Here is a 24,687-nt window from a genome sequence, read left to right on the forward strand (position 1 = left end):
CTGTGTTGTCTAGTATTGTAAGAGGTGGTAGTATGGGAGCTATCACAATCACTACAATTTTTGGCCACAGCAATGTGGTTATAAACTAATGGATTCTGGGTAGCATAAAACAACCATATAAACAATTTTAAAAGCATTCAAGAGTACAAAAATGTAATATTATAAAAGATGTGAAAGAAAATCAGATTATAAACAGAGAGATCTAATCAAATGAAGTACTTCAAGGATTAAAATAGCACCCTGAATTGGAGCCAGAATAACCTCAGCTCTCTCTGAAGTCACCTAGAAGAGTTGGTCTCCTGAGTCCTACCTCCCTGTAGTAGATAGTGACACCCGAGAAGTCTATGGTAATCAGTGTAGGATTTCTCTCAACTCTAGATCACTTGCCATTTTTCAAACAGGAAAACCAGATCAGGTGTGAGCCATTGTCCCATGTCAGGCTCTGGATAAACTGAGACAGGCCCTGAACTCCTAAACTGTCATTGTAGCCATCAACTCCTGAACGGTCTCTGACTTTAACATCAGAGAAAGCAGACTGGAGTCTCCCAGAACCATATGTCTGGAAACTCTACCACAGGCCCAGCCGCAGACTCCAGCAGCTCAGGCAGGGAAGTTGTTACACAGCAGGGAAGCTGGTATAGCAGCAAAAATTCCAACTGCTCCTTAGAGCTGAACAGGGTCTCACATCTGGCAACCTGTGAAGCAGTGTCCCTCAAAGCTTTAAGAAACTTCAGTTTGACAGTCGCCAAATGTTCACCCCTACCCTGGACTCTTGTCTGATGCCATGCCTGAAACCAATTTAATTTAAAACCATTTTACAGTAGAATAACCACTTAAGATGAAATGTACCCAAGGGACTCAATTGATTGGAGGTGGAGATTGGAGAACCACATATTGGATAACTGTGCAAAAAAATAAAAATAACCACTACAGTGCTTTTGAAGTTCCATAACCTTTTAAATATATAACAAAATGCAATCTAATCAATCAAAGTGGGAACTAAATGGAATTTAGAACAGGGTTTTAGCTTTTAGGGCTTTCAGAAGGGGCCTGGAAGCCACTGCTGCTTTTCTGAAACAGCTATTTCCTCTCAAACTAGCACCTGGATTTTGACCCAATTAATATTTCCAGAGGCATTCAAAGAAAACATCACAAAATATGGGCAGATGTAGCCTAGTTCAATTATAAACTGAGATTGGTGTTCTTACAGCCACATTTGATCTATCCTAAAATAGATGCAGTTTCTGAAAAGGTTGCCCCCTAAGCATTCTGGGCTCAAGAGAAATCCAGGTGCCCTTTTCTGGTATAAGCCAGATATTTTAAAAAGGGAGATTTCACTCCATACCATATCATTTGAATTCCAGTTCTTTTCTTGAGCAAGAATATTTAGAATAAACTTGAACAAGTACATGCCTGAAAAAAAAATAGTGATCCATTCAAAAGCATTAAGATACATTTGAACATACATAATTTGCGTTCTAAGGCACTGAAATACAAATTTCTCTCATTTATGTTTGCCATTAAAGCAAGCATATCACATTATTATGGCACAACACTGCCCCCTTGTGGGAAAGAACTGAGTTATTAGGCCTTCCTAAATCTTCCTAAAATGCTACTTTGGCTGAAAAAGAATTAGCTAATGATAAAATTATATTTATTTATGATCAGCTTTCAATTCATTTAGCAATATATTAAACAAATATCTTCTGAGCATTTCTAAAAGTGTTAGTTTTAACCCAACTTTTTGATTATTCTTTATTGGAGGGTTTACTGAGGTCATCTGTTTTTTATCACTTTTTAAACACATTCTTCATTGTTACGCCTTATCAACAATCCTGCCAACACAAATGTACCCATTACAAGACTATCTTGGAAATGAATAACTGCATTTATAAAAGCTAATCAGTTCACCAATCCGAAACTTTGCAGAATCTGATTAAGTCGGAATAGAAACAAATAGTAATTGAAACCAAACATTCTGACTTAAGAGATTTTTTAAAATAGAGAGTGTCAACTTCTCATTCCAACATTAAGAGACCCTTTAAAATATCTGAAATGGTAATATAGAATTACAATTACATTTTAGTAACAGATTTCTATAACCAGACAAAATACATATTCTAAATAGAACCTCTTTTATGGTCTCGCGATTGATTGCACATCTTTGCAGCATGTACACATCAAAATGTCATATGATTATTGGAGAATTTAGCTGTGCTCCCAATATCAGGCAATTTTCTTCTGGCACCTCCTCAAAGCTTGTGTCATAGCTGTAGACATTTAGATAGATCTACCTGTGATGACCCAGAATGTCCCACAAATGTAACAAAAACCAAAATGTAAATAAATGTTCTTTAATGCCTTCAACTTGGCTTCACTGTTCAATTGTTCACAGCTGGAGATTAAACTCTTTCCAAATTAACATTCCAAACAAAAGAAATACAGTCCAAACTCCAAGAGCAGATAACGAAGCAATAAAAAACCAAAAACAAACTGTTCCACGACAGATTAATTAATTACAAACTTCAAGAAGATAACCGGGTATAGTCCGTTGGAAGAACACCAACCAAGATAAACCTCATCCAGGAATAAAACACTCTTTTTTTCCAGCGTTTGCATGCAGGTCCAAACTCTTATGTAGTTCTCACACGTGCATCCCATGAAGAGGATCAAGGCCCTCTCCGTCAGAGAAGACCATGTCTTTCCCTTATCCTCTCCTCCCTGAGTGCTCTAGGATGGATAGGGGATGGGCCTGGGTCCTCCTCTGCCTGCTCAGCTGGCTCTGCCCTTCCCCAGGCTCCTCCACAACCTCTGGAGCCACCCTTCCACTCCCTGTTGGCTGTTCCTCCTCTCCCTCAGAGTCAGTCTGCACCAGGGGCATGACACTACCATAGACGTATGTTCCAGAATTGTGAACCCTAATTGTTGCAAACATCATATGTGTCACAATACTGATTGGCAATGCTAGAAGTTTCAGGCTCATACATCAAGATAGCATGAAGACAAATACTATCTGGGGCTTTATAAACAATCATGAAAGATCAAGCACCCAATATCAGAATAACAAAACTCATCTGAGCTAGTGTGCCTAGAGACATCATTGAGATTAATTCCTTAAACATTCAAGGAAAACTTAATTCCTTAAACTTCCAAGGAGAAGTTGTTTATTGCTGGTATGGTAGGCATTGTTAATTTTCATAGGCAGTTGTAATTCTCATTGACTAGTTCAGATAATAAAAGAGCTAGTTCTATGGACGGACTGAACTGTTAACTGTTCCTTAAATATGCACATTGAATTCTCTCTCTTTCACTGTAGGTACAATATGGGATATAATATACTTGTGTATCCACTGAGATACAATATGCTTATTGAGCAGAGGAAACATAAACACAAAACAGATTCAAAGAAGTGGTTTCTGATCTTCTTTACAGTAGTTATAAGTACAATTATAAATTTATTTCATATACCATTGACCCTCTTCTTTCCATAACTTATCCCATCTAATCATAAAAAGTTTCCAATCCGTAATAAATATAACTATCTTTTCTTTGATCAAAGACATTAATTTAGCAATCTCAGCCATATCTTTACCAAATATTTCTCCATTGTAGCTAATGCAGATTCTTTTTTATCTTTATACATTCAATTATTTCCCTACAGTCAAAAGTGATTTGAGGACACCAATTGTTCTAAAATCTGATATGATCAATACATGTGACTTGTACTTTCTATAGCATAGGCCCATGATGGTGAACCTATGGCACGTGTCAGAGGTGGCACGTAGAGCCATCTTTCTGGGCACATGAGCCATCGCCTCAGATCAGCTCTGCCGCACATGCTCACCTCCTGCCGCCAACTGGTCTTTGGAACTCTGCCGTGCATGCACCGGGGTGGGGCAGCTGTGGGAGTCGTGTGCACCTGTGCAGGGATTGCATGTGTTGCATTTCAGGGATGCACACACATGCACATGCTTTGGGCACTTGATGCCAAAAAGGTTAGCCATCACTGGCATAGGCAGTAGAGGGAGATTGGGCAAAGAGTGACTGTATATATAGATATATTTTCCTTATTCTTTCAATACATAGCAGTGGTATGCTAACAGCCATTTAGTTCTTATTTTGAATGCACCTGTTAGCAGTTTACAATCAGAAAGCAGTTGATTTTTCAAATAAGTATTTTCAATACTTTCACTTGAAAACAGGAGAATCTTTATAATTTACTGTTTTCTCCCCTAGAGGTAATATTCATAGAGGTAATAAGCAACCTGAAGTATAAAAAACTCAATTTTTCAATAGGATTCTTCTACAAAGAGTCCATAACTACCTAGATTGTATAACAAAGACAATGAATGACTCAGTTCTGAGTTAACAGTTTCTACTGTACATTGCTTTAGTCATGTGTCTCTAAACTACTGGAAGCCAATTCTCCTGTGGAAGGAAGAGAAGCTTCTGGATTCTGCTCAGCTTCTTCTCGCAACCTAACAATCTGAATGCTGTTTTCCTTCTTTGATAGCCAGAAGGCCGGATATAAAGGCTCATTAAACTTGCATTCAAAAGTATGCAAGAGAGTCATTGAGTCAGTAGCAATGCCATAAAAGGAGAGTGTCTCTCTGGGGTAATCTAGATAGACCCCTATTCTGCTGAATTCCTGAGATTTCAAAGGCGTCTCCACATCAACATGCCAAGCTGAGAAATCCTTGCCGTTCCATTTAATACACCAGGAGAAGTTATTCCCTGAGATGCAACTGTTGCTCTCTGAACCTTTCCTGTCAATGCTCTTATTTGTCATGCCAATGTAAATACCAGCTCCAAATATCTCCACTTCAAAGTAATAACGACCCATATATAAGCTTTGATTGGACAAGACTTGGCGCCAGTGTGCAAATCTTTCTGGATGATCTGGGTACGGGTGCTTCCAGGGCGTGGTGTTGGAGATCTTGTGATTGTCATCCAAAAGCCTCAAATAGCAATGAGCAGTAACTGGGTCAAATGTTAACAGGCAAGCATCTGCACAAAAAATAGATACATTATTTTAAAATCTAGACATAATTAATTGAGCACTAAATATGATAGAATACTACACCTAAAGGGCCTAATTAGACTTTATAACAGGAGTAAGGCCAGGATATATTTTGTCTACAATGTATAGAACTTGTAAGAATCTTTTTTTTAACCTTTGTCAGAAAAATATTTAGGTTGCTGGTTAAAAATATTAAAATACACATGTAGATTTTTCCACTGTTCTCATTCATGTATTGGAAAGAGATGGAGACTTAGAGAATATTTTGGCTTGATATGTAAAATCACTATGGTTTTTGCATACTTGCTTGGAATAAATAAATTGCTTACTTAAGTAATAGCTCCCTATATATTCCAGTACTGGAAAAAGCAATGTTCAGTAACTAATACTGGATTAACGTCAGATCACTAATGTGAGATTAATATTTTTTTTTAGTTTTTTAAAAACATTCTTGACATAATTTTGTTAACCATTTTAGAAAGCAAAGGAAAATGTTTTTTCCTCCAAAACATTTTCCTAGGATTTTTGTTCTAATACTGATTCTAACAAATGCATGCATAAAATGAAGCCTCTGGCTCCCCTGAGCCACACATTGAGGAAAATTCAATATTGTCCTAGCAGAATAGAATTGTAGTAGAAGAATGGGAGTTTTTCTTCCTCTATTCCCTGTGGTTCTCCACACTCTCTCAAACTCTCTTCTGAAGAACTGTGAGAATTCACAAAACCTGTTATGGAACAGGTTCTGAGGCTGCTAGAAAAAGAATGAATTGTTCCTTTCCTGTTTTTAGCAAAATCTAAACAGCATATAATTACATTTCATCCACAGATTATGCCAGAATGCATAACATACAGTTGAAACCAGATACATTTCTTTTGGCATTAATAGACAATCTTTAAAATCTGAATCACTGAGTGTATTTGAATCTAGAATTATCTAGCTTATTTACACATCATCCAAGTATTACAAAATGTCATTCCTGTTGTCATTTGAAGTTACTCTATATATTCTAGATCAGGGGTCGCCAACCTTTTGGACCTCAGGGACCACCAAACTCATAATTTTAGATCCCAGGGACCACTAACTGGTTCGGGTGTGGACTAATTTATGGGTGTGGCTTGGTGGTCATGTGACTGGCTGGGCATGACTTGTATGTAAATATTATATTTATATAAATATTGAATTTTTTTTATTAAAAAAGAGCAACTTTTACCCAAAATCAGGCAAAGCAGGAAGATTGAGTTGCTCACAGAATCATTCAATGATCTACCTGTCTATCTGTCTGTCTGTCTATCTATCTATCTATCTATCTATCTATCTATCTATCTATCTATCTATCTGCCATCGGCTAGCTCAGTCTCTCAAATTTGCTTGCTGTGAGTCTACACTGAATTTGCTTGCAAGCAAACCTTCAGTCCTAAGGGAGGTTCAGCTGTATTTAAAAGCAGAGCCAAAGATCTAAAGACTAGCTGGAAAGCAAGAAATCCAACCATTTTTTGCTTCCTAGCTAATCTAAACCTCCCGGCACAGAGAACAGAAATTTAGCAGGCAAGTTTACTGGGTAAAGGGTGAGTGGGTGGGGAGGGTTCCTGCGGGCCATGTGGGCAGCGCAGCACTTGTGTTTCTGCACAGCCTGGATTAATTGCTTTGGGGGGGTGATCTTTGGGTGAGATTTCTCTGCAGCCCACCAAAATTTTCTCATGGCCCACCAGTGGGCTGTGGCCCACCGGTTGGTGACCGCTGTTCTAGATAACCAATGAAAAATCATTATGTAAAAATTTCTCTTTAAAATTTTAATATAATGCAGATTTCCATTCTTTCACCCACATATTTTCCCATTGTTCTCTCTGTATATTATAACCATATATAGCCCATTTTATCATATATTCTTTCACTTGTTCTTATGTTCCAAATTTCAATATTTATATGTTAAAATATATACATTTATTTATTTTAACAATTATTTATGTTTATATTACATATTTTATAATATAAAAATACATATAACAATTAATGTTTATATATCCCCTTTATCTTACATCCACTCCTTGTTATGTTTTTTGCTAAGTTGTTAATTTTTTCCTTTTTAGTCCAGAAAGAATGTTGACTCATCAGATGGAATTCTCTTATCCTGCCAGTTAGAAAATTTCTCTTTAGCTGTAAATTGTTAATATCTAAAACTATTTAAGAAAGTAAGCCTTGTGTGAACCTTGTGTCTATATAGACTGCATCATAGCAGAGAACTTGATTGGAATCCTTTGACTCTCAACCATTCAACTCATGAGTCAAGCACAAAAAATCTCAGTTCCTGCAGTCTACTTGCAAGACGAGTACAAGTAGGCAATCTCATATCTCCTTTATCCAGAAAGGCAGCACCTGCCAGAATTCACCACTGCATTGCTGATCCTATTTCTTCAGGGATATATAGTCTGCCACAGATCCTCAAATGGAAGCCCCATTAATACATGAAATATCAAGGATAAGTATATCCTCAAACTAGCCATCAGGGTGAAGAAACATAGACCGTTCCTGAACATTTTTAATCACCAAGCAAATTTTTAACTGAATCTTGTCTACATATCCATGTATCAGTTAGGGTAGTCCTTCAAGGCTATCTTCAATACTCACTTCAATAACTGGATATATACTAGCAAGGAAAGGCTGTAGGGAAGCCTTGGAAGAAACTGTGTCAAGATTTCAGAGGTTACGGCTGCTTTAACTCTTTGGGGAGGAATGTTTTGTTTGCATCAATATATTTTGAGAAATATTCCTTTCAAATGCTTCACACAGTCTTATTAGCTTGTGTTTACTGCTTATTATAATGATTATGTTTGATATATCAATGTGAGGTAACATAACAATAAATGATAGAAGTAAATAAAACAAAAAAGGGAATTGATCAGAAAGAATCAGTGGCTGCTCTTATAAAAACTACATATTATGTTCAGTGTTCAGTGTGCCCCTGAATTTCCTGAGCAGACATAATTGTACATATCTCCTATTTGTTAATTTCCCACAAACATCTTCAAATAAGTCAATGTTGTTGATCTGAATTTCTTTCTTAATTCTTTCAAATTTTGCACCAAAAATTGGCCGATAACTTACACTTTAAGAAGTCATTCCTACTTTGAGGTTCTGGAGCTGACAGCCGATGTTTGGATGGAACAATTGCAGCCACTGTTGTTTTTATCCCAGCATCTTCTATATAGATAGAAGGAAGGAAAGAATTTTTTGGTATGACTAAGAATTAATTAATTGTCAGGATCAGAACTGTTGATAAGTGAGCAGCTTTAAAATTAATCGAAATGAATAAACATGTAAATTAAAGATGGATGGGTACTCACCATCATTGGCAAACCCCTGCAATTTTTCTTTATAGGAACTTTGTAGTAATTGTAAAAGCTGTTCAGTGGATTCAGAGATCACCTTTCGGATTCCTGATAATTTGTCTTTCAGGCCAATATACACACTGGGCAATGTATCATCTCCCTGGTGCTTCTTGAATTCACAGTATTCCTAAATATGCACAACGATATAGAAGAGATAAGAACATTCCTTGGACAGTGGCTGGGCGGAAGAATCCTGTGCATTGTGTTATCATTATGTAACCACCACCCCCCTTCACATTTGCAATTCAACATCAAATGAAAATATTCAAATCAAGATGTTTGGTTCATGACATCACAGCATCTTGTATCACTCTTCTACTCTCCTACCCACACCTTGACACCTTACTATTAAGCTGAACTGTGGAAATTTAGAAAAAAACAGAAGATTTATTGCTCACTCAAATACACACTAGTATTCTCTACTTTCTCTTAAGACTGTACAACTGACATTGGCCAGTTATAGATTCAGACCAGCAGCAGCTGTGTTTTATGTGAACACCAATAACAGATCATATTGATACAATATGGTTAGTAAAAAGGCAAAAAAATGAATTAATCCAAAACCAACTTTCCAAATGATATACAAATCAGATGCATTGGGTTTCAGCTCCCTTAACTTTCAGTGAGAGAACTTTAATGGTTGAAACCCAAAATATTCAAGGAAGGCAAACAGTTGTTGGAGGCTGATCTAAACATTTTTACTATCATCATTTAAGGTACCTTTAGGAAGATAATATCATTAGTGTGAGTGGCCATCTTCTCCAATCTTTTCTTCCATTCCTCCATTGTCACTTGTTGGCTCTGAAGGTGGATCTTTATTCCATTTGCATGATTAACTGCAGCACGTTCTTTCTCCTCCAGAAAAGTGAGCACCATGGCATGGTTTGCCTTGACAGCTTGGAGCAGCTCCTCAAACTTCTCTTCCACCAAGAGTTTTACTTCAGATACCGAATTCTGCAAGAACAGAAGCCATCATTGTTGCAAGCCTTAAAGCTGATCTGTTTGACATTTTATACTGACCGTGCAGTAAACCCTACAGCTGTACCTATAACCATGCAGTCCTTCCTATCATGTTCCACTCAAAATGTTATTTAAATGCATAAGATATTCTGACAGGGAAAAAATGAGTCACATTCAAGAATAAATTATGCTATGTATAACAGCATCTATTTCCCACGTATTAACTTACTATTATGCATGCCATCATTACAGTATGTTTAACAGTCTATAATGATATAGAATATGAGTTGAAACAGTTTACGTATGGGATGTGAGGGGTCTGTAAATATTTTCACAGCCCTCTTTTTGACTCCTGCAGTATACAGGTCCTCGATTGAAGGCAGGTTGGTAGTAATTGTTTTTTCTGCAGTCCTAATTATCATCTGAAGTCTGTGTCTGTCCTGTTGGATTGCAGAACCAAACCAGACAGTTATAGAGGTGCAGATGATAGACTCAATAATTCCTGTGTAGAACTGTATCAGCAGCTCCTTGGGCAGTTTGAGCTTTCTGAGTTGGCACAGAAAGAACATTCTTTGTTGTGCTTTTTTGATGACGTTTTGGCTTAGCAGATAAAAGAATTTAGCCATTATCTACAGCCTTTGGAAGTGTTTTGTTGCTTCTAAGGTTTCGTAAAAGTCTTGATTCGCTTTTGTTCACACAGGGGAGAGAACCTTTCTTTGGCATGTAGAATTAAAATCACACAATTCATTTTGGGATTTGGTACGATCTAACATATGTCCCCGGTATATTGCACGGATGTCTCTCTGGCTGAATGTGTAAATTAATATTTTAAAATCCTTCAAATACTTCCAAATAGCCAGAGGCTTAAATGCTTGAAATTCTTTCCAGAAGTTTCTAATGAATTCATTGACCACTCTTAAATTAGTTTAACAAGAAATAGTCCAAAGGGAGTCTATGTAATAAAACTAAGAATGACTAGATGAAAACCTCAAATGGTTTAACAATCCCCCTTCCAAAAAAAAAAAATCTACCCAAAGTTTATATTCATTATTTTTATTACCCATTTAAAGGTTTGGGGAATTGCTAATCTTTAAGAATTAATTCAGATAATTCAGACAGTATGTTTAATCAGTTTGAATGCTTATCTTTAAATAGATTTGGCTTTCTTTGTTAGTAGCTACATACAACTCTAAAAATGTCTGCATAGAAATAAGAGAATTATTGAAATGAAGGAACTGAAATGAAGAAACTCCTTGAATTGACTATTCTCAACCAGCCAAGAGCAATATTTTGCACACATGGTCCTGGTGTTCTCAACACTAATATAGTAACTGAAAAATTCCTATGTTTTCTTTTTACAGTGTTCAAAAAATAACTGAGTAGTGCTTAAATATATATTTTTCTATAAGGAAATATGCAAATAATGGTCCCTCCTCATCAGATTTTCTAGGGAAGACAACAGAGGTCTTTGAAGACCACCAGCTCTGATGTCTGATCCAAGGCTGTCACCTAAACCTGGATGCAAGCACTGTAATTTCCAAGAATGCCTTGGAGAGTGTCATGCCCAGCTCAAGAATGACTTGGAACAATCCAGCTAAAGTTATTTCTTTATTTTCTTGCACCATATAGACAGAATTTTGCAAGACTAAAGCTATACCACTCTAATCCTAATGGATATTCCCTGGGAGATTCTAGGGAATGACTATCCTAAATCTCTGGTGCAGCAACTATAAGCTTCAAACTAGTTCACATTCACCCTATTTGTGGGGCAACTGGATCTATTAAGAAACCACCGGTCTGCAAGCATATATTTTGCCAAGCAATGAATATATGGAAGACTTTTTAAAGCACACAAGTCATTTCTATCATTGCCAACAGCTGAACTCTAATCAACAGAGATGCTCTGTTTTAGTTCTTACCACTATAGACTCTGAGTTCTTCTCCAATTTAACAATTGCATTTTCTGCTGACTTCAATTTCCAATCATATTCTTCTTGATGATGAAGAAGTTCACACTGTTGACAGATAAACCAGGTATTACACATGGAGAGAAGTCATATAACAGCTGTTGAAATTTGTGAATGAGTTCATTTTTGTTCATAAACATTCTGACTGAAAACTGCTTCTGTATGGAGCCAGACAAGTTAGGTAAAGTGATGAGTGACAAACAAACCCTTGATTAGACAAGATTGGGGTGTGGTTGGTCTATAAGAAAAGTAATCCATTTTAGTCATTCTGAATGAGATTGTACTTCCTTAAAAACTGTCCAGAATCCACTAGAATTGAGGTGGAGTATAAATGAATTCAATTAGAATTAATTTGATGCAATCCAAAACTTACAATTTGATAATACTTCCTGATCAAGCCTTGGTACTGGATTATCCTATTTAATGAACATATTATTGCAACCCTATTATTTGATCAATACCATGAAGAATTTATAAAAATTAAAGGATTGTCATCCAAACCAGCAACTAGACACAGGAAGTAACATATATGGGTGACTTAAATCTAAACCATCAACAGTAGGTGGAAAAATAAGCCGCTATAAGCAATTTTATATTAAAACAATTCATTTCCCTTGAAAGCAAGTATGATAGCTGATGTTTTTTTAATAGTACATTTTCTTTGTGCAACTGCATATGTCACTACTTGCTGCATTACAAAATGTTCTATGGCTGCTTAAAAAAGTACCTGGTATAAATTACAGCTTTGCTGCTTCAACAGAGATTAAAATGACTTTTAAGTACACATGTAGATGTATCACAAAATCATAAAGTCGTTGGTACTTTCTGATATCTCTATCCAGACAAATTAAGGGCATAAACTAGAAAGTGAGTTCTGTAAACTCTTGCCTTAAAGCTGGGATTTGAAACACAGTTAGACATTCCAATGGTCCAACAGAAATGAGTAATAATGTCCAAAGTAAACTATGAAAAATATCCAAGCAGTAATTAGAGTCTGGGAGAGGATTAAAAGGAGGGGATGAAACAGAGAATGAGCACAAGAATGAGAATGAGCACTTTATTCTTTTCTCTCTTTTTTGCCTTTTAATTGTTTTTTTTCAATTCCTTTAAGTATATGTGTGCATATTTTTTTTCTTTTTGCCTTTTTTGCTTGTACATTTTACTTAAATGAATAAAAGAGACATTTTTTTAAAATCCAACATTTCAACAGATTTTCAGATCATATTCTTTTAAATAAGAAACAGTATTGCAGAACAAGCATAATGATTTATGTTGTTGGCGATGCAGTGAATCGAATGCTTGATATTGTTCCATTTCAGGAAGAAGCAATTACATGTATTAACTCAATCTTGAGATTTATCTCGAGAAGTGACTTTTGGACAGAGAAAATGAACACATAATCAAAAGATGTATTGTTTGACGCTGGAAACACAAATATATGGCTCCAACTATTTAGTGGCTTGCAGAATTGATTAGCAAACATCAACCATGAATGTAATGAATCACAGTTTCTATTTATTACATCTTGTGTCCTTTTCCAGGTTTTTTTCTCCTTTTATAATTTTGTGTACTTTTGTTTTTGTTATTTTACATTTATCTAATTAAAAAAAAGATTTCTCTGTGCAATATACTCAGACCAAACCATATAGAAAACTCTGAAGTAATGATTGTGTTGAACAAAATTGTTTTAAATCCTTTAAAAACTTAAGACACCCAACCTCTTAAACTCCCCAAAATTCAACTTTAAAAAAATATCTGGAGAATGTCAGAGACATATCTACTACCATTATTGCAAGCCAGTCAAAAAATAAACTGGTTAATTGTTCATCTATTTAGAAGGTATTGTCTATATCACATTAAATATCACATTTCGATTCTTACTATGTTACAGAGCACCTGATTATGACATTGAACATGTAAAGAAGCTAAATACACTACTGGCATCCTGCCCATACCCTTTTATCTTTCTTGGTGATTTCAATCTACCTCACATTAACTGGACCCTAAACGAATATAAAAACGAATATAAAACTGAACCCATACATGCAACCTTCTACAATGCTGTTACAAATCTGGGACTGGAAGAACTAGTAACCAACAACACTAGACTAAACAACTGCCTCGATCTCATCTTCTGCAATAGTTTGAATTTAATTTACGGAATACAAACTAAAGAACCCTTTTCCAGCAGTGACCACAATATGATTGACTTTTGTCTCAACATACGCCCACGCAAAAATCACCACAATGATGTAATCCCCAATTATAACTTCAAAAAAGGCAACTATGATCTCATAGACACTGATCTTTCATCCCTTGATTGGCAATCTCTATTCACTGGATGCAATACTGTTGAAGACCACTACAACATATTTTTACTTGAAGTCAAAAGAGTCATCAAACTATACATACCAACAACTCCCCAAACAAACAAACAAAAAACAGATTACCCATAACAATAAGGAAACTTCAGTCCAAAAAGAGATCACTCTGGTGGAAAAACAAATCTGGTCATGTTGCCAATTTCAAAAGCCGATACAAAAATTTATGCCACCAGATAAAGACTGAATGCACCAATTATCACATTAAACAAGAGGAAAACCTTGTATTCACCAATTCCACCCATGCTTTTTACAATTTTGTAAACAACAAACTAAAAGAATCAAGGTCCATCCCACTCCTGATAGGACCTAATGGTAAAGACTACAACCATGACACCATTAAAGCCAACATCTTTAACACATTCTTTGTCTCAGTACTTGTAAACAGCAATGGATCATGCCCAGTATTTCCTAGCCAAACCACAGATAACTACAATGATCTAATACATATCGATTTTACAGAAGACAATGTTGAAAAAACACTACGCAATCTAAAATCATCTCTATCTATTGGACCGGATGGAATATGTGCATACTTCTTTAAAAAGCTATCCACTGCCATAGCCAAACCTCTAAGCATAATCTTTGAAAAATCTTCCAGGACCAGCTCCTTGCCAAAACTATGGTCACAAGCCATGGTCATCCCCATCTTCAAAAAGGGAGACCACAGCCTAGTTGAAAATTACAGACCAATCTCCTTATGCTGCATCACCTGTAAAGTCATGGAATCAATTATTAACCAATCCATTATCCTCCACTTAGAGACAAACAACCTACTCTCCAATAAACAATTTGGTTTCAGAAAAAAACTATCCTGTAATCTGCAACTCTTACACTGCAAAAACATATAGATGACACAACTCAATCAGGGCAAAGCAATAGACACAATCTACATAGACTTCTGTAAAGCCTTTGATTCAGTGGTACACGACAAACTACTCCTAAAAATAAAATACTGTGGTATCTCTGGACAACTGCATAACTGGATAGAAGCATTCCTGTCAAACAGACAACAAATGGTAAAAATTGGGAATGTCCTATCAAATTCTGTACCTGTCAATAGTGGTGTCCCCCAAGGCAGTGTTCTAGGACCAACTCTCTACATACTCTACATAAATGACCTCTGTGATCATATTAAGAGCAACTGCGTTCTTTTCGCTGATGATGTAAAGCTGTTCAGTACCACAGACAATACTGCTACCCTTCAAAAAGATCTTGACGTTGTATCAGAATGGTCAAACAAATGGCAACTTCAAATCTCAACAAATAAATACTCTTGTCTTACATATTGGCAAAAAAAAATCAGAAAATAAAATACAAGCTGAATAGTCAAGATCTTGTTGATGATCCAAGCTCTGTAAAGGACCTTGGAATACTCATCTCTAATTATCTAAGTGCTAGAGCCCACTGTAACTACATAGCCAAAAAGGTATTAAGAGTTGTTAACCTAATCCTACGTAGCTTTTTCTCTGATAATATCACACTACTAACTAGAGCATACAAAACATTTGCTAGACCAATACTCGAATACAGCTCATCAGTCTGGAACCCGCATTACATATCCGATATTAGCACAGTTGAGAAAGTCCAGAAATATTTCACAAGAAGAGTTCTCCACTCCTCTACTTGTTGTAGAATACCTTATGCCACCAGACTTGAAATTCTAGACCTAGAAAACCTTGAATTACGCCATCTTCGGTCTGATCTAAGTATGGTATATAAAATCATACATTGCAATGTCCTACCTGCCAATGAATACTTCAGCTTCAACCATAACAACACAAGAGCACACAACAGATACGAACTCAAGGTTAATGGCACCAAACTTGATTGCAGGAAATACGACTTCAGCAACAGAGTGGTCAATGTCTGGAATACTCTACCTGACTCTGTAGTTTCTTCCCCAAACCCCAAAAACTTTAACCTTAGACTCTCTACTATTGACCTCACCCCTTTCCTAAGAGGTCTGTAGGGGACATGCATAAGCGCACCAACGTGCCTACCGTCCCTGTCCTATTGTTTCTTTTATTTTTCTTATATGTACCCATTTCATGTATTCATAACTATGTATATACTTCTACTTATTATGTTGTAAACAATTGACAAATCAAATAAATAAATAAGTAAATATATTTTCTCTAATACTTTGCAGTCTCTTCATGTCTATTCCTCCCATTTTTTTCTTCCAGTTGATTTCACTAGGATCCACTCAGTCTAATATGTTAAGTATGAGTAACTGTTCCTTTCCAGTTGCACAAAAGACACTCCTAAGAAGAATAGTAGGTTGAAGGTCCTACTGATCGTTATTCTGTGGCATCTTATAACCAACACAATGCAATGAAGCTACATTTTAGCTCTCTTAATTTTTTACATTTGGGACAGACTACATTTTTAAATAAGTATAATCAAAATGAAACAAAGTTCTGTCCCAAACAGGATTGAGATATTGTGAAAAGGGATTCCAATTTCCTGACAGGTTTTACTCCCTCGAGGTAAAACAGCAAACAAGAGTGATTAAGGCATAAAGTAGACGAACAACAGGGAATATCACGCAACTCTGTTTAGTGTGAAATAACTGGTACTAGTAATTTTATCCTGCAGAACAGGAAAATTAACAGAAAAAGTAGTAAAAAGTTTATACCAACAAAAGGTATTTATTTATGACAGCTATAAATGCCTGATTTCTCCATCTAAGATATGATTCATAACCATTTGGAACTGTTTTCATATTGTTTATGCTTCAGGCACGAAATGTTTCACTATGGAAACTGGGCCATAAAAAGGAACACCCTATAGGAGAAGGAGACATGCTACCTGCTTGTTTGTTCAAAACTGAATTCAAGTTCAAACAAACATAGGAGAAAAAAAACACCTTAGAGAAAAGTTATTTGAAACTATTGGCAAGACAGTGAAGAAATGTGTTCTCTGTTTGCTTTTGCAATGATGCAGAGATGCAAAGGTTTGTTAAGAAAAACATGCACTCAGTTGAAATGTATAGCGAGATGAGGGGGAAAAACATTTACTGAATGGCCTTTCAAAATGAGCCGAACTTCTCTAAGTTTGGAAACTAAGCAGGACCAGAAATCTCAGGTAGGGAAAAATGAACCATGTGAACAGCTAGGACAAACCATTCCCATATCACTGCCAGGAAAATTGCACAATTGTGAAGTCACCAAGAGCTGAGCTCAATTTTGAGGACATTTTAGCTTCTCTGTACAAAAGAAGCATTTATAATGATGGGGCAAGAACCACGACATATGGATATAATTCCAGTGTTCTCCAACAGGAAATAAAATTGGCTGTAACCTTTGGTATTAGTCCCAAGAAGTATCATAAAATAGTTGAATTCCTCCACTGTGCCTGAGAATCAGTCAACTGCCTTAGTCAATAGGAAGTAACCAAAATTCAGGTGTTTCATAAGTAGTCTGAATATACCAGATGTCATGCTTGGCATGACAGTCAGTTTCTCTTAGAAAGTAGGAAGTCCTTTTGCTCATCAGGATTTCTCCCTATTGAAAACCCTCAATTCACTAGGAAGCTTTTATTTCATAATACCCCACTTGCAAATTCATGAAATCCCAGTATAACACAATTCTCTTATGTTCATTTAGGAACAAGCCTAAGTGCATGGTAATGGAATAAGCCACAGAGGTAGGATTTATACATAAAGCTGCATAAAATGCATAAATCGGTACTTAGATTCACGTGTTCTGCTAAGCCACAGCCCAAGAAACAATAGGAAAAGCCATTGTGACCTAGTCCCTAATGTTTATGCAAATGACCTTACAAAAGGCTAGGTGTGAAAATAGGAACTCTCTGGCCTCTTATTTCCAAGCACTGAACAAGTTGTGACAATTCTCCTACACATCATATTAACAATAAACTTATATGCAATAATTACCTCTTTTTCTTTCCTGGCTACTGCACAGATTACAGCTTGGTGGTTTTGATGTCTATCAGAAAGACACTCCTCACAGATACAGATTAGGTCACTGTGGCAGAACCAGCTGAGATGCCTTTTGTGGATCTTGCAGCTCTGTATGTCAATGTCCTTTAGTGGATCCATAAGGTTATGGCTCTTTAGTTTGACATTCTCCAGATGAGGCCTCAAGTGATTCTGGCAGTAATTTACCATACAGGTCAAGCAGGATTTTACTGCCTGCACCTTCTCTGCTAGGCAGAAATCACAAAGCACTTCTTCATTCTTCTGCTTCTCTTCTGGGTGACTTTCTGTCAAGATACTGGGTGAGTGATCATTTGAAGATTCATTTTCAGACAGGTGGTCTCCCCAGCTTGGTTCACTGTGACATGGATCTTTGCTTTCAAGTTCCATACGAGGAGTTCCTTCATTGTTCAATTCTCCACTCCCACATTTTTCTTCCCAGATTGGTGAGCCATTTACTACAGGATCCTGAACTTCCAGGACTTCAAATAGCTCTTCAGGACAACTTGAATCGGAGGCAGCCATTATTTGTCTACTATTTCCTGAACAGAATCACCCCTGCAATACTAACAATAGCTCTAGCTTTCTAAGGTGCTTGCTGTGTAACCGCAGCTTAGGAAGAAATGAAGAAGAAAAAAACCAGTCATACCTGAATGTTCCTGAGCAACTGTGTGCTTTAGGAGATTAACTCTTTCTTTCCATCTCCTAGAATGCATGGTCTGAAATTACGCAACAGGGGATCAGGTGATGTAAGCAACTGGCATATATTCAACCTCTTTCCTGTATGTGTTATTAACCAGCCAAATCTTGCTTTTATGTATCTGTGTTGTGACATATATCCAGGAAATGTATGAATCATGTAGAATGTGAGTGTGTGTGTGTGTGTGTGTTCTTAACATAATTTCATGTTGAGCTATCTTGATATATTTGTTTTTTCTCATGAATTTTTTAGAAAATAGTAGCAATCTCTGGGATCATCATAAGAACAGACTGAGGTTTCATCATTACCTATTTCCATAATTGCCATAACTTGTGCTTAGAAAATATTGTTCATAATATAAGGTGGCTGATAGACTTACAATCTAATACCCATGTTCTCAAAGGAAAGAAGGATGAAAGAAGAATCAGGAAATATATTCATATCCATTTTTCATCAATTGAACAAAACTAAATAGTACTGCAGTGACTTAATGACAATTAATTGGATTAAGAATTTAATTAGTTCAAATTATTTCTACTCCATGGGACTTAAAATATATTACTAGTGGGGGCTATATATTGGGCAGAAAGATTGTAGTTTTATCAAGTGTACATCATAAACATGTTTTGACACATAGCAGATCTCTCACCTTGACAGCTGAATTGTCCAACTGTCGTGGCACTTCCACATGGAAAGGAGGAAGACTTTGGCATGGCAATTATCAAAATAGGATGGACAACTTTTGGAGCGACACTGGGCCCTCAGCCTGTTCATAAGATGAGCCACAGAGGTTGCTGGCACTCCAATTTGTTTTCATTCTTATTCTTTCCATTTCCATTCTTGTGTTCCTTCCATTTCCATTCTTGTTTTTCTTCTTGCCGATCAGAGTCAGGGGAGATAGATGGCATAAGAACTTATGTAATAAATAAGTATTTATTTCTAAGAATTATATACTCCTAGAAATTACACTTTGTAGGAATGATAGCTGCTTGAAATTATTATTATTATCATGATGACTACATAGTCAGCCACATGTTTAGACTGGATTTAGCAGTTTTATCAATTAATCAAGTCCTTCTATCAAGTCCTTCCCAAGAACCTGGCATAGGCAGGTTGTCTGATGGTGTTAAAGCTATAATAACAGAATGTAAGCTGCTCCAAGTAAAGCTATATCTTGCAAATGACTGATAGTGATTTTTATCAATGCCAGTGATGTTCAAGAGCTGCTACAGTTACCTTGGAGTTGCATCCAAGATGCTTTCTATATGAATTTTAAAATCCAAGAGCTTTTTAGCTTCTTCATTTTCTATTATTTTGTGATCCCACCAGTTCTTGCTTGAAGGCAATTGGTATCTCTGGCAGGTATTCCAATGTACTGTTGTTGCCTCTTTGTCACAGGATTGTTTGTAGTTAATCTATTTCAGACAGTGTTGTTCTAAACAGCTTTCAGTTGTCCATATAAAGGAGATGGGATAGACTGGCGGATGTTTTTGATGTTTGATAGCCATGACCCAACTTGTTCAAGAAATATGTTCAAAATCAAGAGATATCAATACAAAGGTAAATACTAATGGTGATAGTGAGTTTCCTTGAAAGATTTTTCTCTTGATATTAATCTCTCTTAGTGTATCACTATTGACCAGCAACTGGTCTTCCATTGTTCCACTGATCTTTCTACAAAGCTTCTGATGTTTTTATTGACTCCTATTATTTCTAGGCCCTTAATTATCCAGCCAAATGTCTCCTTGTAATCATTCTAAACTAAATTCAAATTGGTCTTCTTTCCCCTGCAGGTTTTCAAAATCATCTTGTCAATTAGGAGATAATCTTTTCTGCCTCTGCAAAGTCCAGGCAAAGTGTAGCAGCCATCTTAAAAAAACAAATAAAGAAACCCTTTTACTATACAATAGACAACAGTGTTTAGCTATGTCATGGTTTTCATTCAGTAACTAAGAGTAAATATAAGGACCAAAATACAGCACTCAGTTGTATCTGTGAGCAGTTGAAATTCATGGGCTTCAGCACAGTTGGCTCTGCACTGGGTTGTGGCCACTATACCCAGCCTATCACTGAATTTTTCATTTGAAAACTGTAAAGTACAAAATTTGTGTTATTTGTATATATGGAAATGCTTATTGATCATGGCTTTCAAGTGGAAAGAAAATGAAATACGGATTGCTAAGTACATTTTCTGAAACCACAATGGACTATATATGTGTGTGTGTGTGTGTGTGCGCGCGCGCGTGCACGCACGCTTAAGTTTTTGCGGGTATTTATATGTATGGTATTCAGCTTTGTTCGAGTATTTTCCCACGTCATTATAGTTGTGCTTTTAAAGTTGTAGCAATGTTTCGGCAGAATCTCATCTGCCATCATCAGGCTTCTGTATTGTGTTCGTCTGTGAGTCAGACTTTCACAGCCATTTCAGTTTTAAATTTGGGGCTAGCCTACTGCTGTGCCGGAATGGTTTTTTCATCATCCTGATTGGTTGGGAGTCTTGGTCTGTGTTTATTGGTCTTGGAATTTGCTGTGTTCTGCTTGATTGGTGTTTCTAATATCTTCTGTCTGCTTTGTGGCTTTTTTTGTCTTGATTGGCTGGCAACATTGTGTTCCTGTATTGGCGGCTTTTAGTGCAGCTTGGCTCTGAGTAAATGGATGGCTATCATTTATTAGGAAGCTAGGTTTCATCTGGGTGCCTGGTTGGGGTATGTTTGAGCTGGAGGTATCAGGGGGGATCTGTTTGTGCCCAGGTGTTTTCCTGGCTTGTGGTGTGGAAATTTTTTTGTTTGTGAGTGCAGGCTTCCAAATAATTGACAGTCTGGTGGAAACATCTCTTCTATTCATGCTTTCGGGTCTTTTTTCAATCTCTATGGCTTCTCTGATAATTCTGTGGCTGGGGTTTTCTATAGTGGCTAGGGTTTTGGTGCCATTGAAGTCAATGCTATGACCTGTGGCTTTCATGTGTTGGGCTAGTGAGGAAGTGTGTTCCAGCTTTTTTACTGCATTTTTGTGTTCATCCAGGCCGGTACTTATTCTTCTATTGGTCTGTCCAATGTATGTAGCAGGGCATGATGCACAGGGGACTTCATATATGCCGTGGTTTTCCAGGTCAATTTTATCTTTGGGGTTTCTTAGGATGGCTGCTATTTTTCTGTCTGTTTTGAAGGCAGTCTTGATGTGATGCCTGTGTAGTATCTTACTGCTTTTGTCTGTAGTACGTCTTATGTAGGGCAGGACAGCTGTTCCATAGGACTGTTCATCTTCTAAGTCTCCATTATGTCTCAGTGTGTTTTTGTGGATCAAGCCGGTGATTTTGCTTTTGTGGAAGCTGTTAGCTGTCAGTACTTTAGTCAGGGTGCGTAGTTCAGTCTTTATGTGAGTCTTGTCTGCCAGGCGTTTGGTTCTGGTGATTAGTGTTTTGGCCACAGAGTTTATCTGTGCTGGGTGGTGGTGGGATTGGGCGTTGAGGTAGCAGTTGTTGTGTGTTTTCTTCTGGTATATGGTGTGTCCTAGTGTGCCATCTGTGTTTTTGTAGATTAGTACATCTAGGAATGGTAGTTGTTTGTTTGTTTCCGTTTCCATGGTGAACTTGATTTTGGGATGTGTTATGTCCCTGGAACTTGCCAAAGTCCCCACCCAGGTCCGTTCATGCTGCGGGGGCGTTTGCTGCCCCTCATTGGCTGGCCTCCCTCGACAGCCGGCTATAAAAGCCAGCTGCAGGGTTCGGCCAGCCGCTGATCGCTGTGAGCCTGCTCCAGGCAGGGCTAACACGTTCAGTCCTTTATTACTCTAATAAAGTCTTGTTGCATCCATGCCCTGGTCTAGCCTCTCATTGCTCAATCTACAACAGGATGTGTGCTGTTTAGGTGTGTTAGGAAATTGTTTAGGTTTTCTTTTCCATGGGGCCAAATCACAAATGTGTCATCGATGTATCTTAACCATAGTTTGGGTTTGAGTTTCTTTTATCAGGACTTAAGTGAATAGTGAAACCACATCGAAACTTACAAGCAGATCTTCTTGTTCCACGTGTAGATCTTTGATCATTTCCAAGAAGTGGTATGAGTTTTGTACATGTGAAGCTGCTCCTTCAGCATGGGGCTGTAGCTGCTTTGCTAAGTGTTTAGCTAGGTTTTGTAGTGGTGCTCCTCTGGAGCTGACTATGGGTCTGAGAGGTATGCCTTCTTTGTGTATTTTTGGGAGGCCGTATAGTTTGGGGCATCTGGAAGATTTTTCTCTTGGGATGATTGTCTGTTGGATCATCTGTTGGATCTCTTTGCTCATGTGGCTGGTTATAATTTTCTTCTTGGTTATTTTTTCCAGGTATGTAGTTGGGTCCGTGTTTATGGGTTTGTATGTGGAGTCTTGGAGTAGGTCTGTCAATTTTGTTTCGTAGTCTTTTCTATCCATTACTACTGTGGCATGACCTTTATCTGCTGGAAGTATGATTATGCTGCTGTCGTTCTTTAGGGCTTGCAGGGCTTTTAGTTCCTCTTTGCGCAAATTGCTTTTGGGTGGTTTGCTTGTGCACAGGATGTTAGTAACTTGGTGTCTTATTCTATCAGCTTCATCTGTATTTAATTTAGTTAGGCTGGATTCTACTGCACATCTGATGGATTCTGTGGGGATTTTTTGAGGTGCTATAGCATAATCCCAACCAATCAGGATGAAGAAAAAAACATTCTGGCATAGCAGTAGGCTAGCCCCTAATTTAAAACTGAAACGGCTGTGAAAGTCTGACTCACAGACGAACATAATACAGAAGCCTGATGATGGCAGATGAGATTCTGCTGAAACGTTGCTACAACTTTAAAAGCACAACTATAATAACGTGGGAAAATATCTGAACAAAGCTGAATACCATGTGTGTGTGTGTGTGTGTGTGTGTGTGTGTGTGTGTGTGTGTATTCGGGTCTTTTCCCATGTAAGATTAAGAGTATCTTGGTGATGTTTTGGCAAGGTCCCACTCGCCATCCTCAGGCTGATGCTTTCGGCTTCGTGCCAGTGACACTGACAAAAAAAAAAGCTACAAAACAGACAGAAGATATTAGAAACACCAATCAAGCAGAACACAGAAAACTCCAAGACCAATAAACACAGACCAAGATTCCCAACCAATCAGGAGAAAGAAAAAACCATTCTGGCACAGCAGTAGGCTAGCCCCAAATTTAAAACTGAAATGGCTGTGAAAGTCTGACTCACAGACGAACACAATACAGAAGCCTGATGATGGCAGATGAGATTCTGCTGAAACATTGCTACAACTTTAAAAGCACAACTATAATGACGTGGGAAAATACTCGAACAAAGCTGAATACCATACATATAAATACCCGCAAAAACTTAAGAAAACACACACACACACACACATACACATTCAAATCCATACTTCTCCCCTCATCCTAGTACTGTAATAATAATAGCTTTCCTTTCACTTTATAAACCATCCACTTCAGAAAACAGAAATCTTATGCTAATAACAATAAAAAAGATATGGAAAGGTTTAGATGTTCTTAAAGAAAGCCATCCTTCCAACTTCCATTTCCTTCTAGATATAATAACTCCTCAGTTTAACACACTTCAGGTACAGCAGGCAAAATGTTTGTCCAGATAGTATGTTGAAATAATTATTGACAGTTATCTGGGAAAATTAAGTAAAGGAATTAAGCTAAAGAAAAAGAAGAAAGCCATAATAAGTTTCCATAATAAATAAATAAACAAACAAACAAGATCTTAATCATTTACCCACGATTTTCAAAGAGAAAATTAGCAATTACTTTGCAATCCTGAACCTCATTGATAGGGAACTATAGCATGAACTCAAAGAAGCTGTTAAGGGTAAAATGAGAAAAGGGATTGCCAAAAATGAAAAAACAGATGAAAGCAAACTGGATGTCAGAACAAATCGTGAAAATTGACAAGAAGAGAGAAGAGGCCAAAGCCAAGAAAGACAAAGATTTCAGAAAGGAACTTAACAATGATTTTCAGAGAGCTGTTAGAAAAGCCAAGAAGTAGTATTATAATAACATCTGTAAGCCTTTGAAGATGGAAATAGACATGGAAAAGCAAGGAAAGTCTTCCAAAAGATTGAACAAAAAAATTACATTCCAATGTTGAATTGGTATGTGAAAGGATACCAATAGTTAGATAGTAACTGATTCAAAGCAAATAAAACAAATGGAAGGAGTATACTGAAATATTGTACAACAGAGATGTCAACATACAAATATCTTTGAATACTGCCTGCTTACAAAATTTCTAACACTAGTACAGGGTACTGCAACCTTAAACACTCAAAGAGCCATTTTAACTTGTTTCTTACAGAAAAGAAA

At 37.1% G+C, this 24,687-nt stretch overlaps 1 protein-coding gene and 1 long non-coding RNA gene across 2 annotated transcripts in view; one reads left to right on the forward strand and one right to left on the reverse strand.

Moving 5' to 3' along the window:
* LOC148126981 (uncharacterized) overlaps positions 1-9,380 on the forward strand; it is a 29,912-nt gene extending 20,532 nt beyond the window's left edge. The window contains exon 3 of the long non-coding RNA XR_015741781.1: positions 9,269-9,380. This is a non-coding gene — a long non-coding RNA (uncharacterized LOC148126981). The remainder of the gene's footprint in view (positions 1-9,268) is intronic.
* On the reverse strand, positions 2,341-18,409 carry TRIM16 (tripartite motif containing 16). The gene is made up of 6 exons (XM_026702134.2): positions 17,617-18,409; positions 11,287-11,382; positions 9,128-9,361; positions 8,363-8,534; positions 8,124-8,219; positions 2,341-5,007 (listed from the first exon to the last, which is right to left on the reverse strand). Exons 1-6 carry the CDS (start codon positions 18,181-18,183, stop codon positions 4,391-4,393), a joined length of 1,782 nt encoding a protein of 593 aa, XP_026557919.1. The 5' UTR covers positions 18,184-18,409; the 3' UTR covers positions 2,341-4,390.
* Positions 18,410-24,687: the final 6,278 nt, after the last annotated feature.

This window comes from Pseudonaja textilis, chromosome 2 (genome assembly GCF_049901715.1).
Source record: "Pseudonaja textilis isolate UNSWEBS1 chromosome 2, rPseTex1.2, whole genome shotgun sequence".
Classification (NCBI taxonomy): Eukaryota; Metazoa; Chordata; class Lepidosauria; order Squamata; family Elapidae; genus Pseudonaja; species Pseudonaja textilis.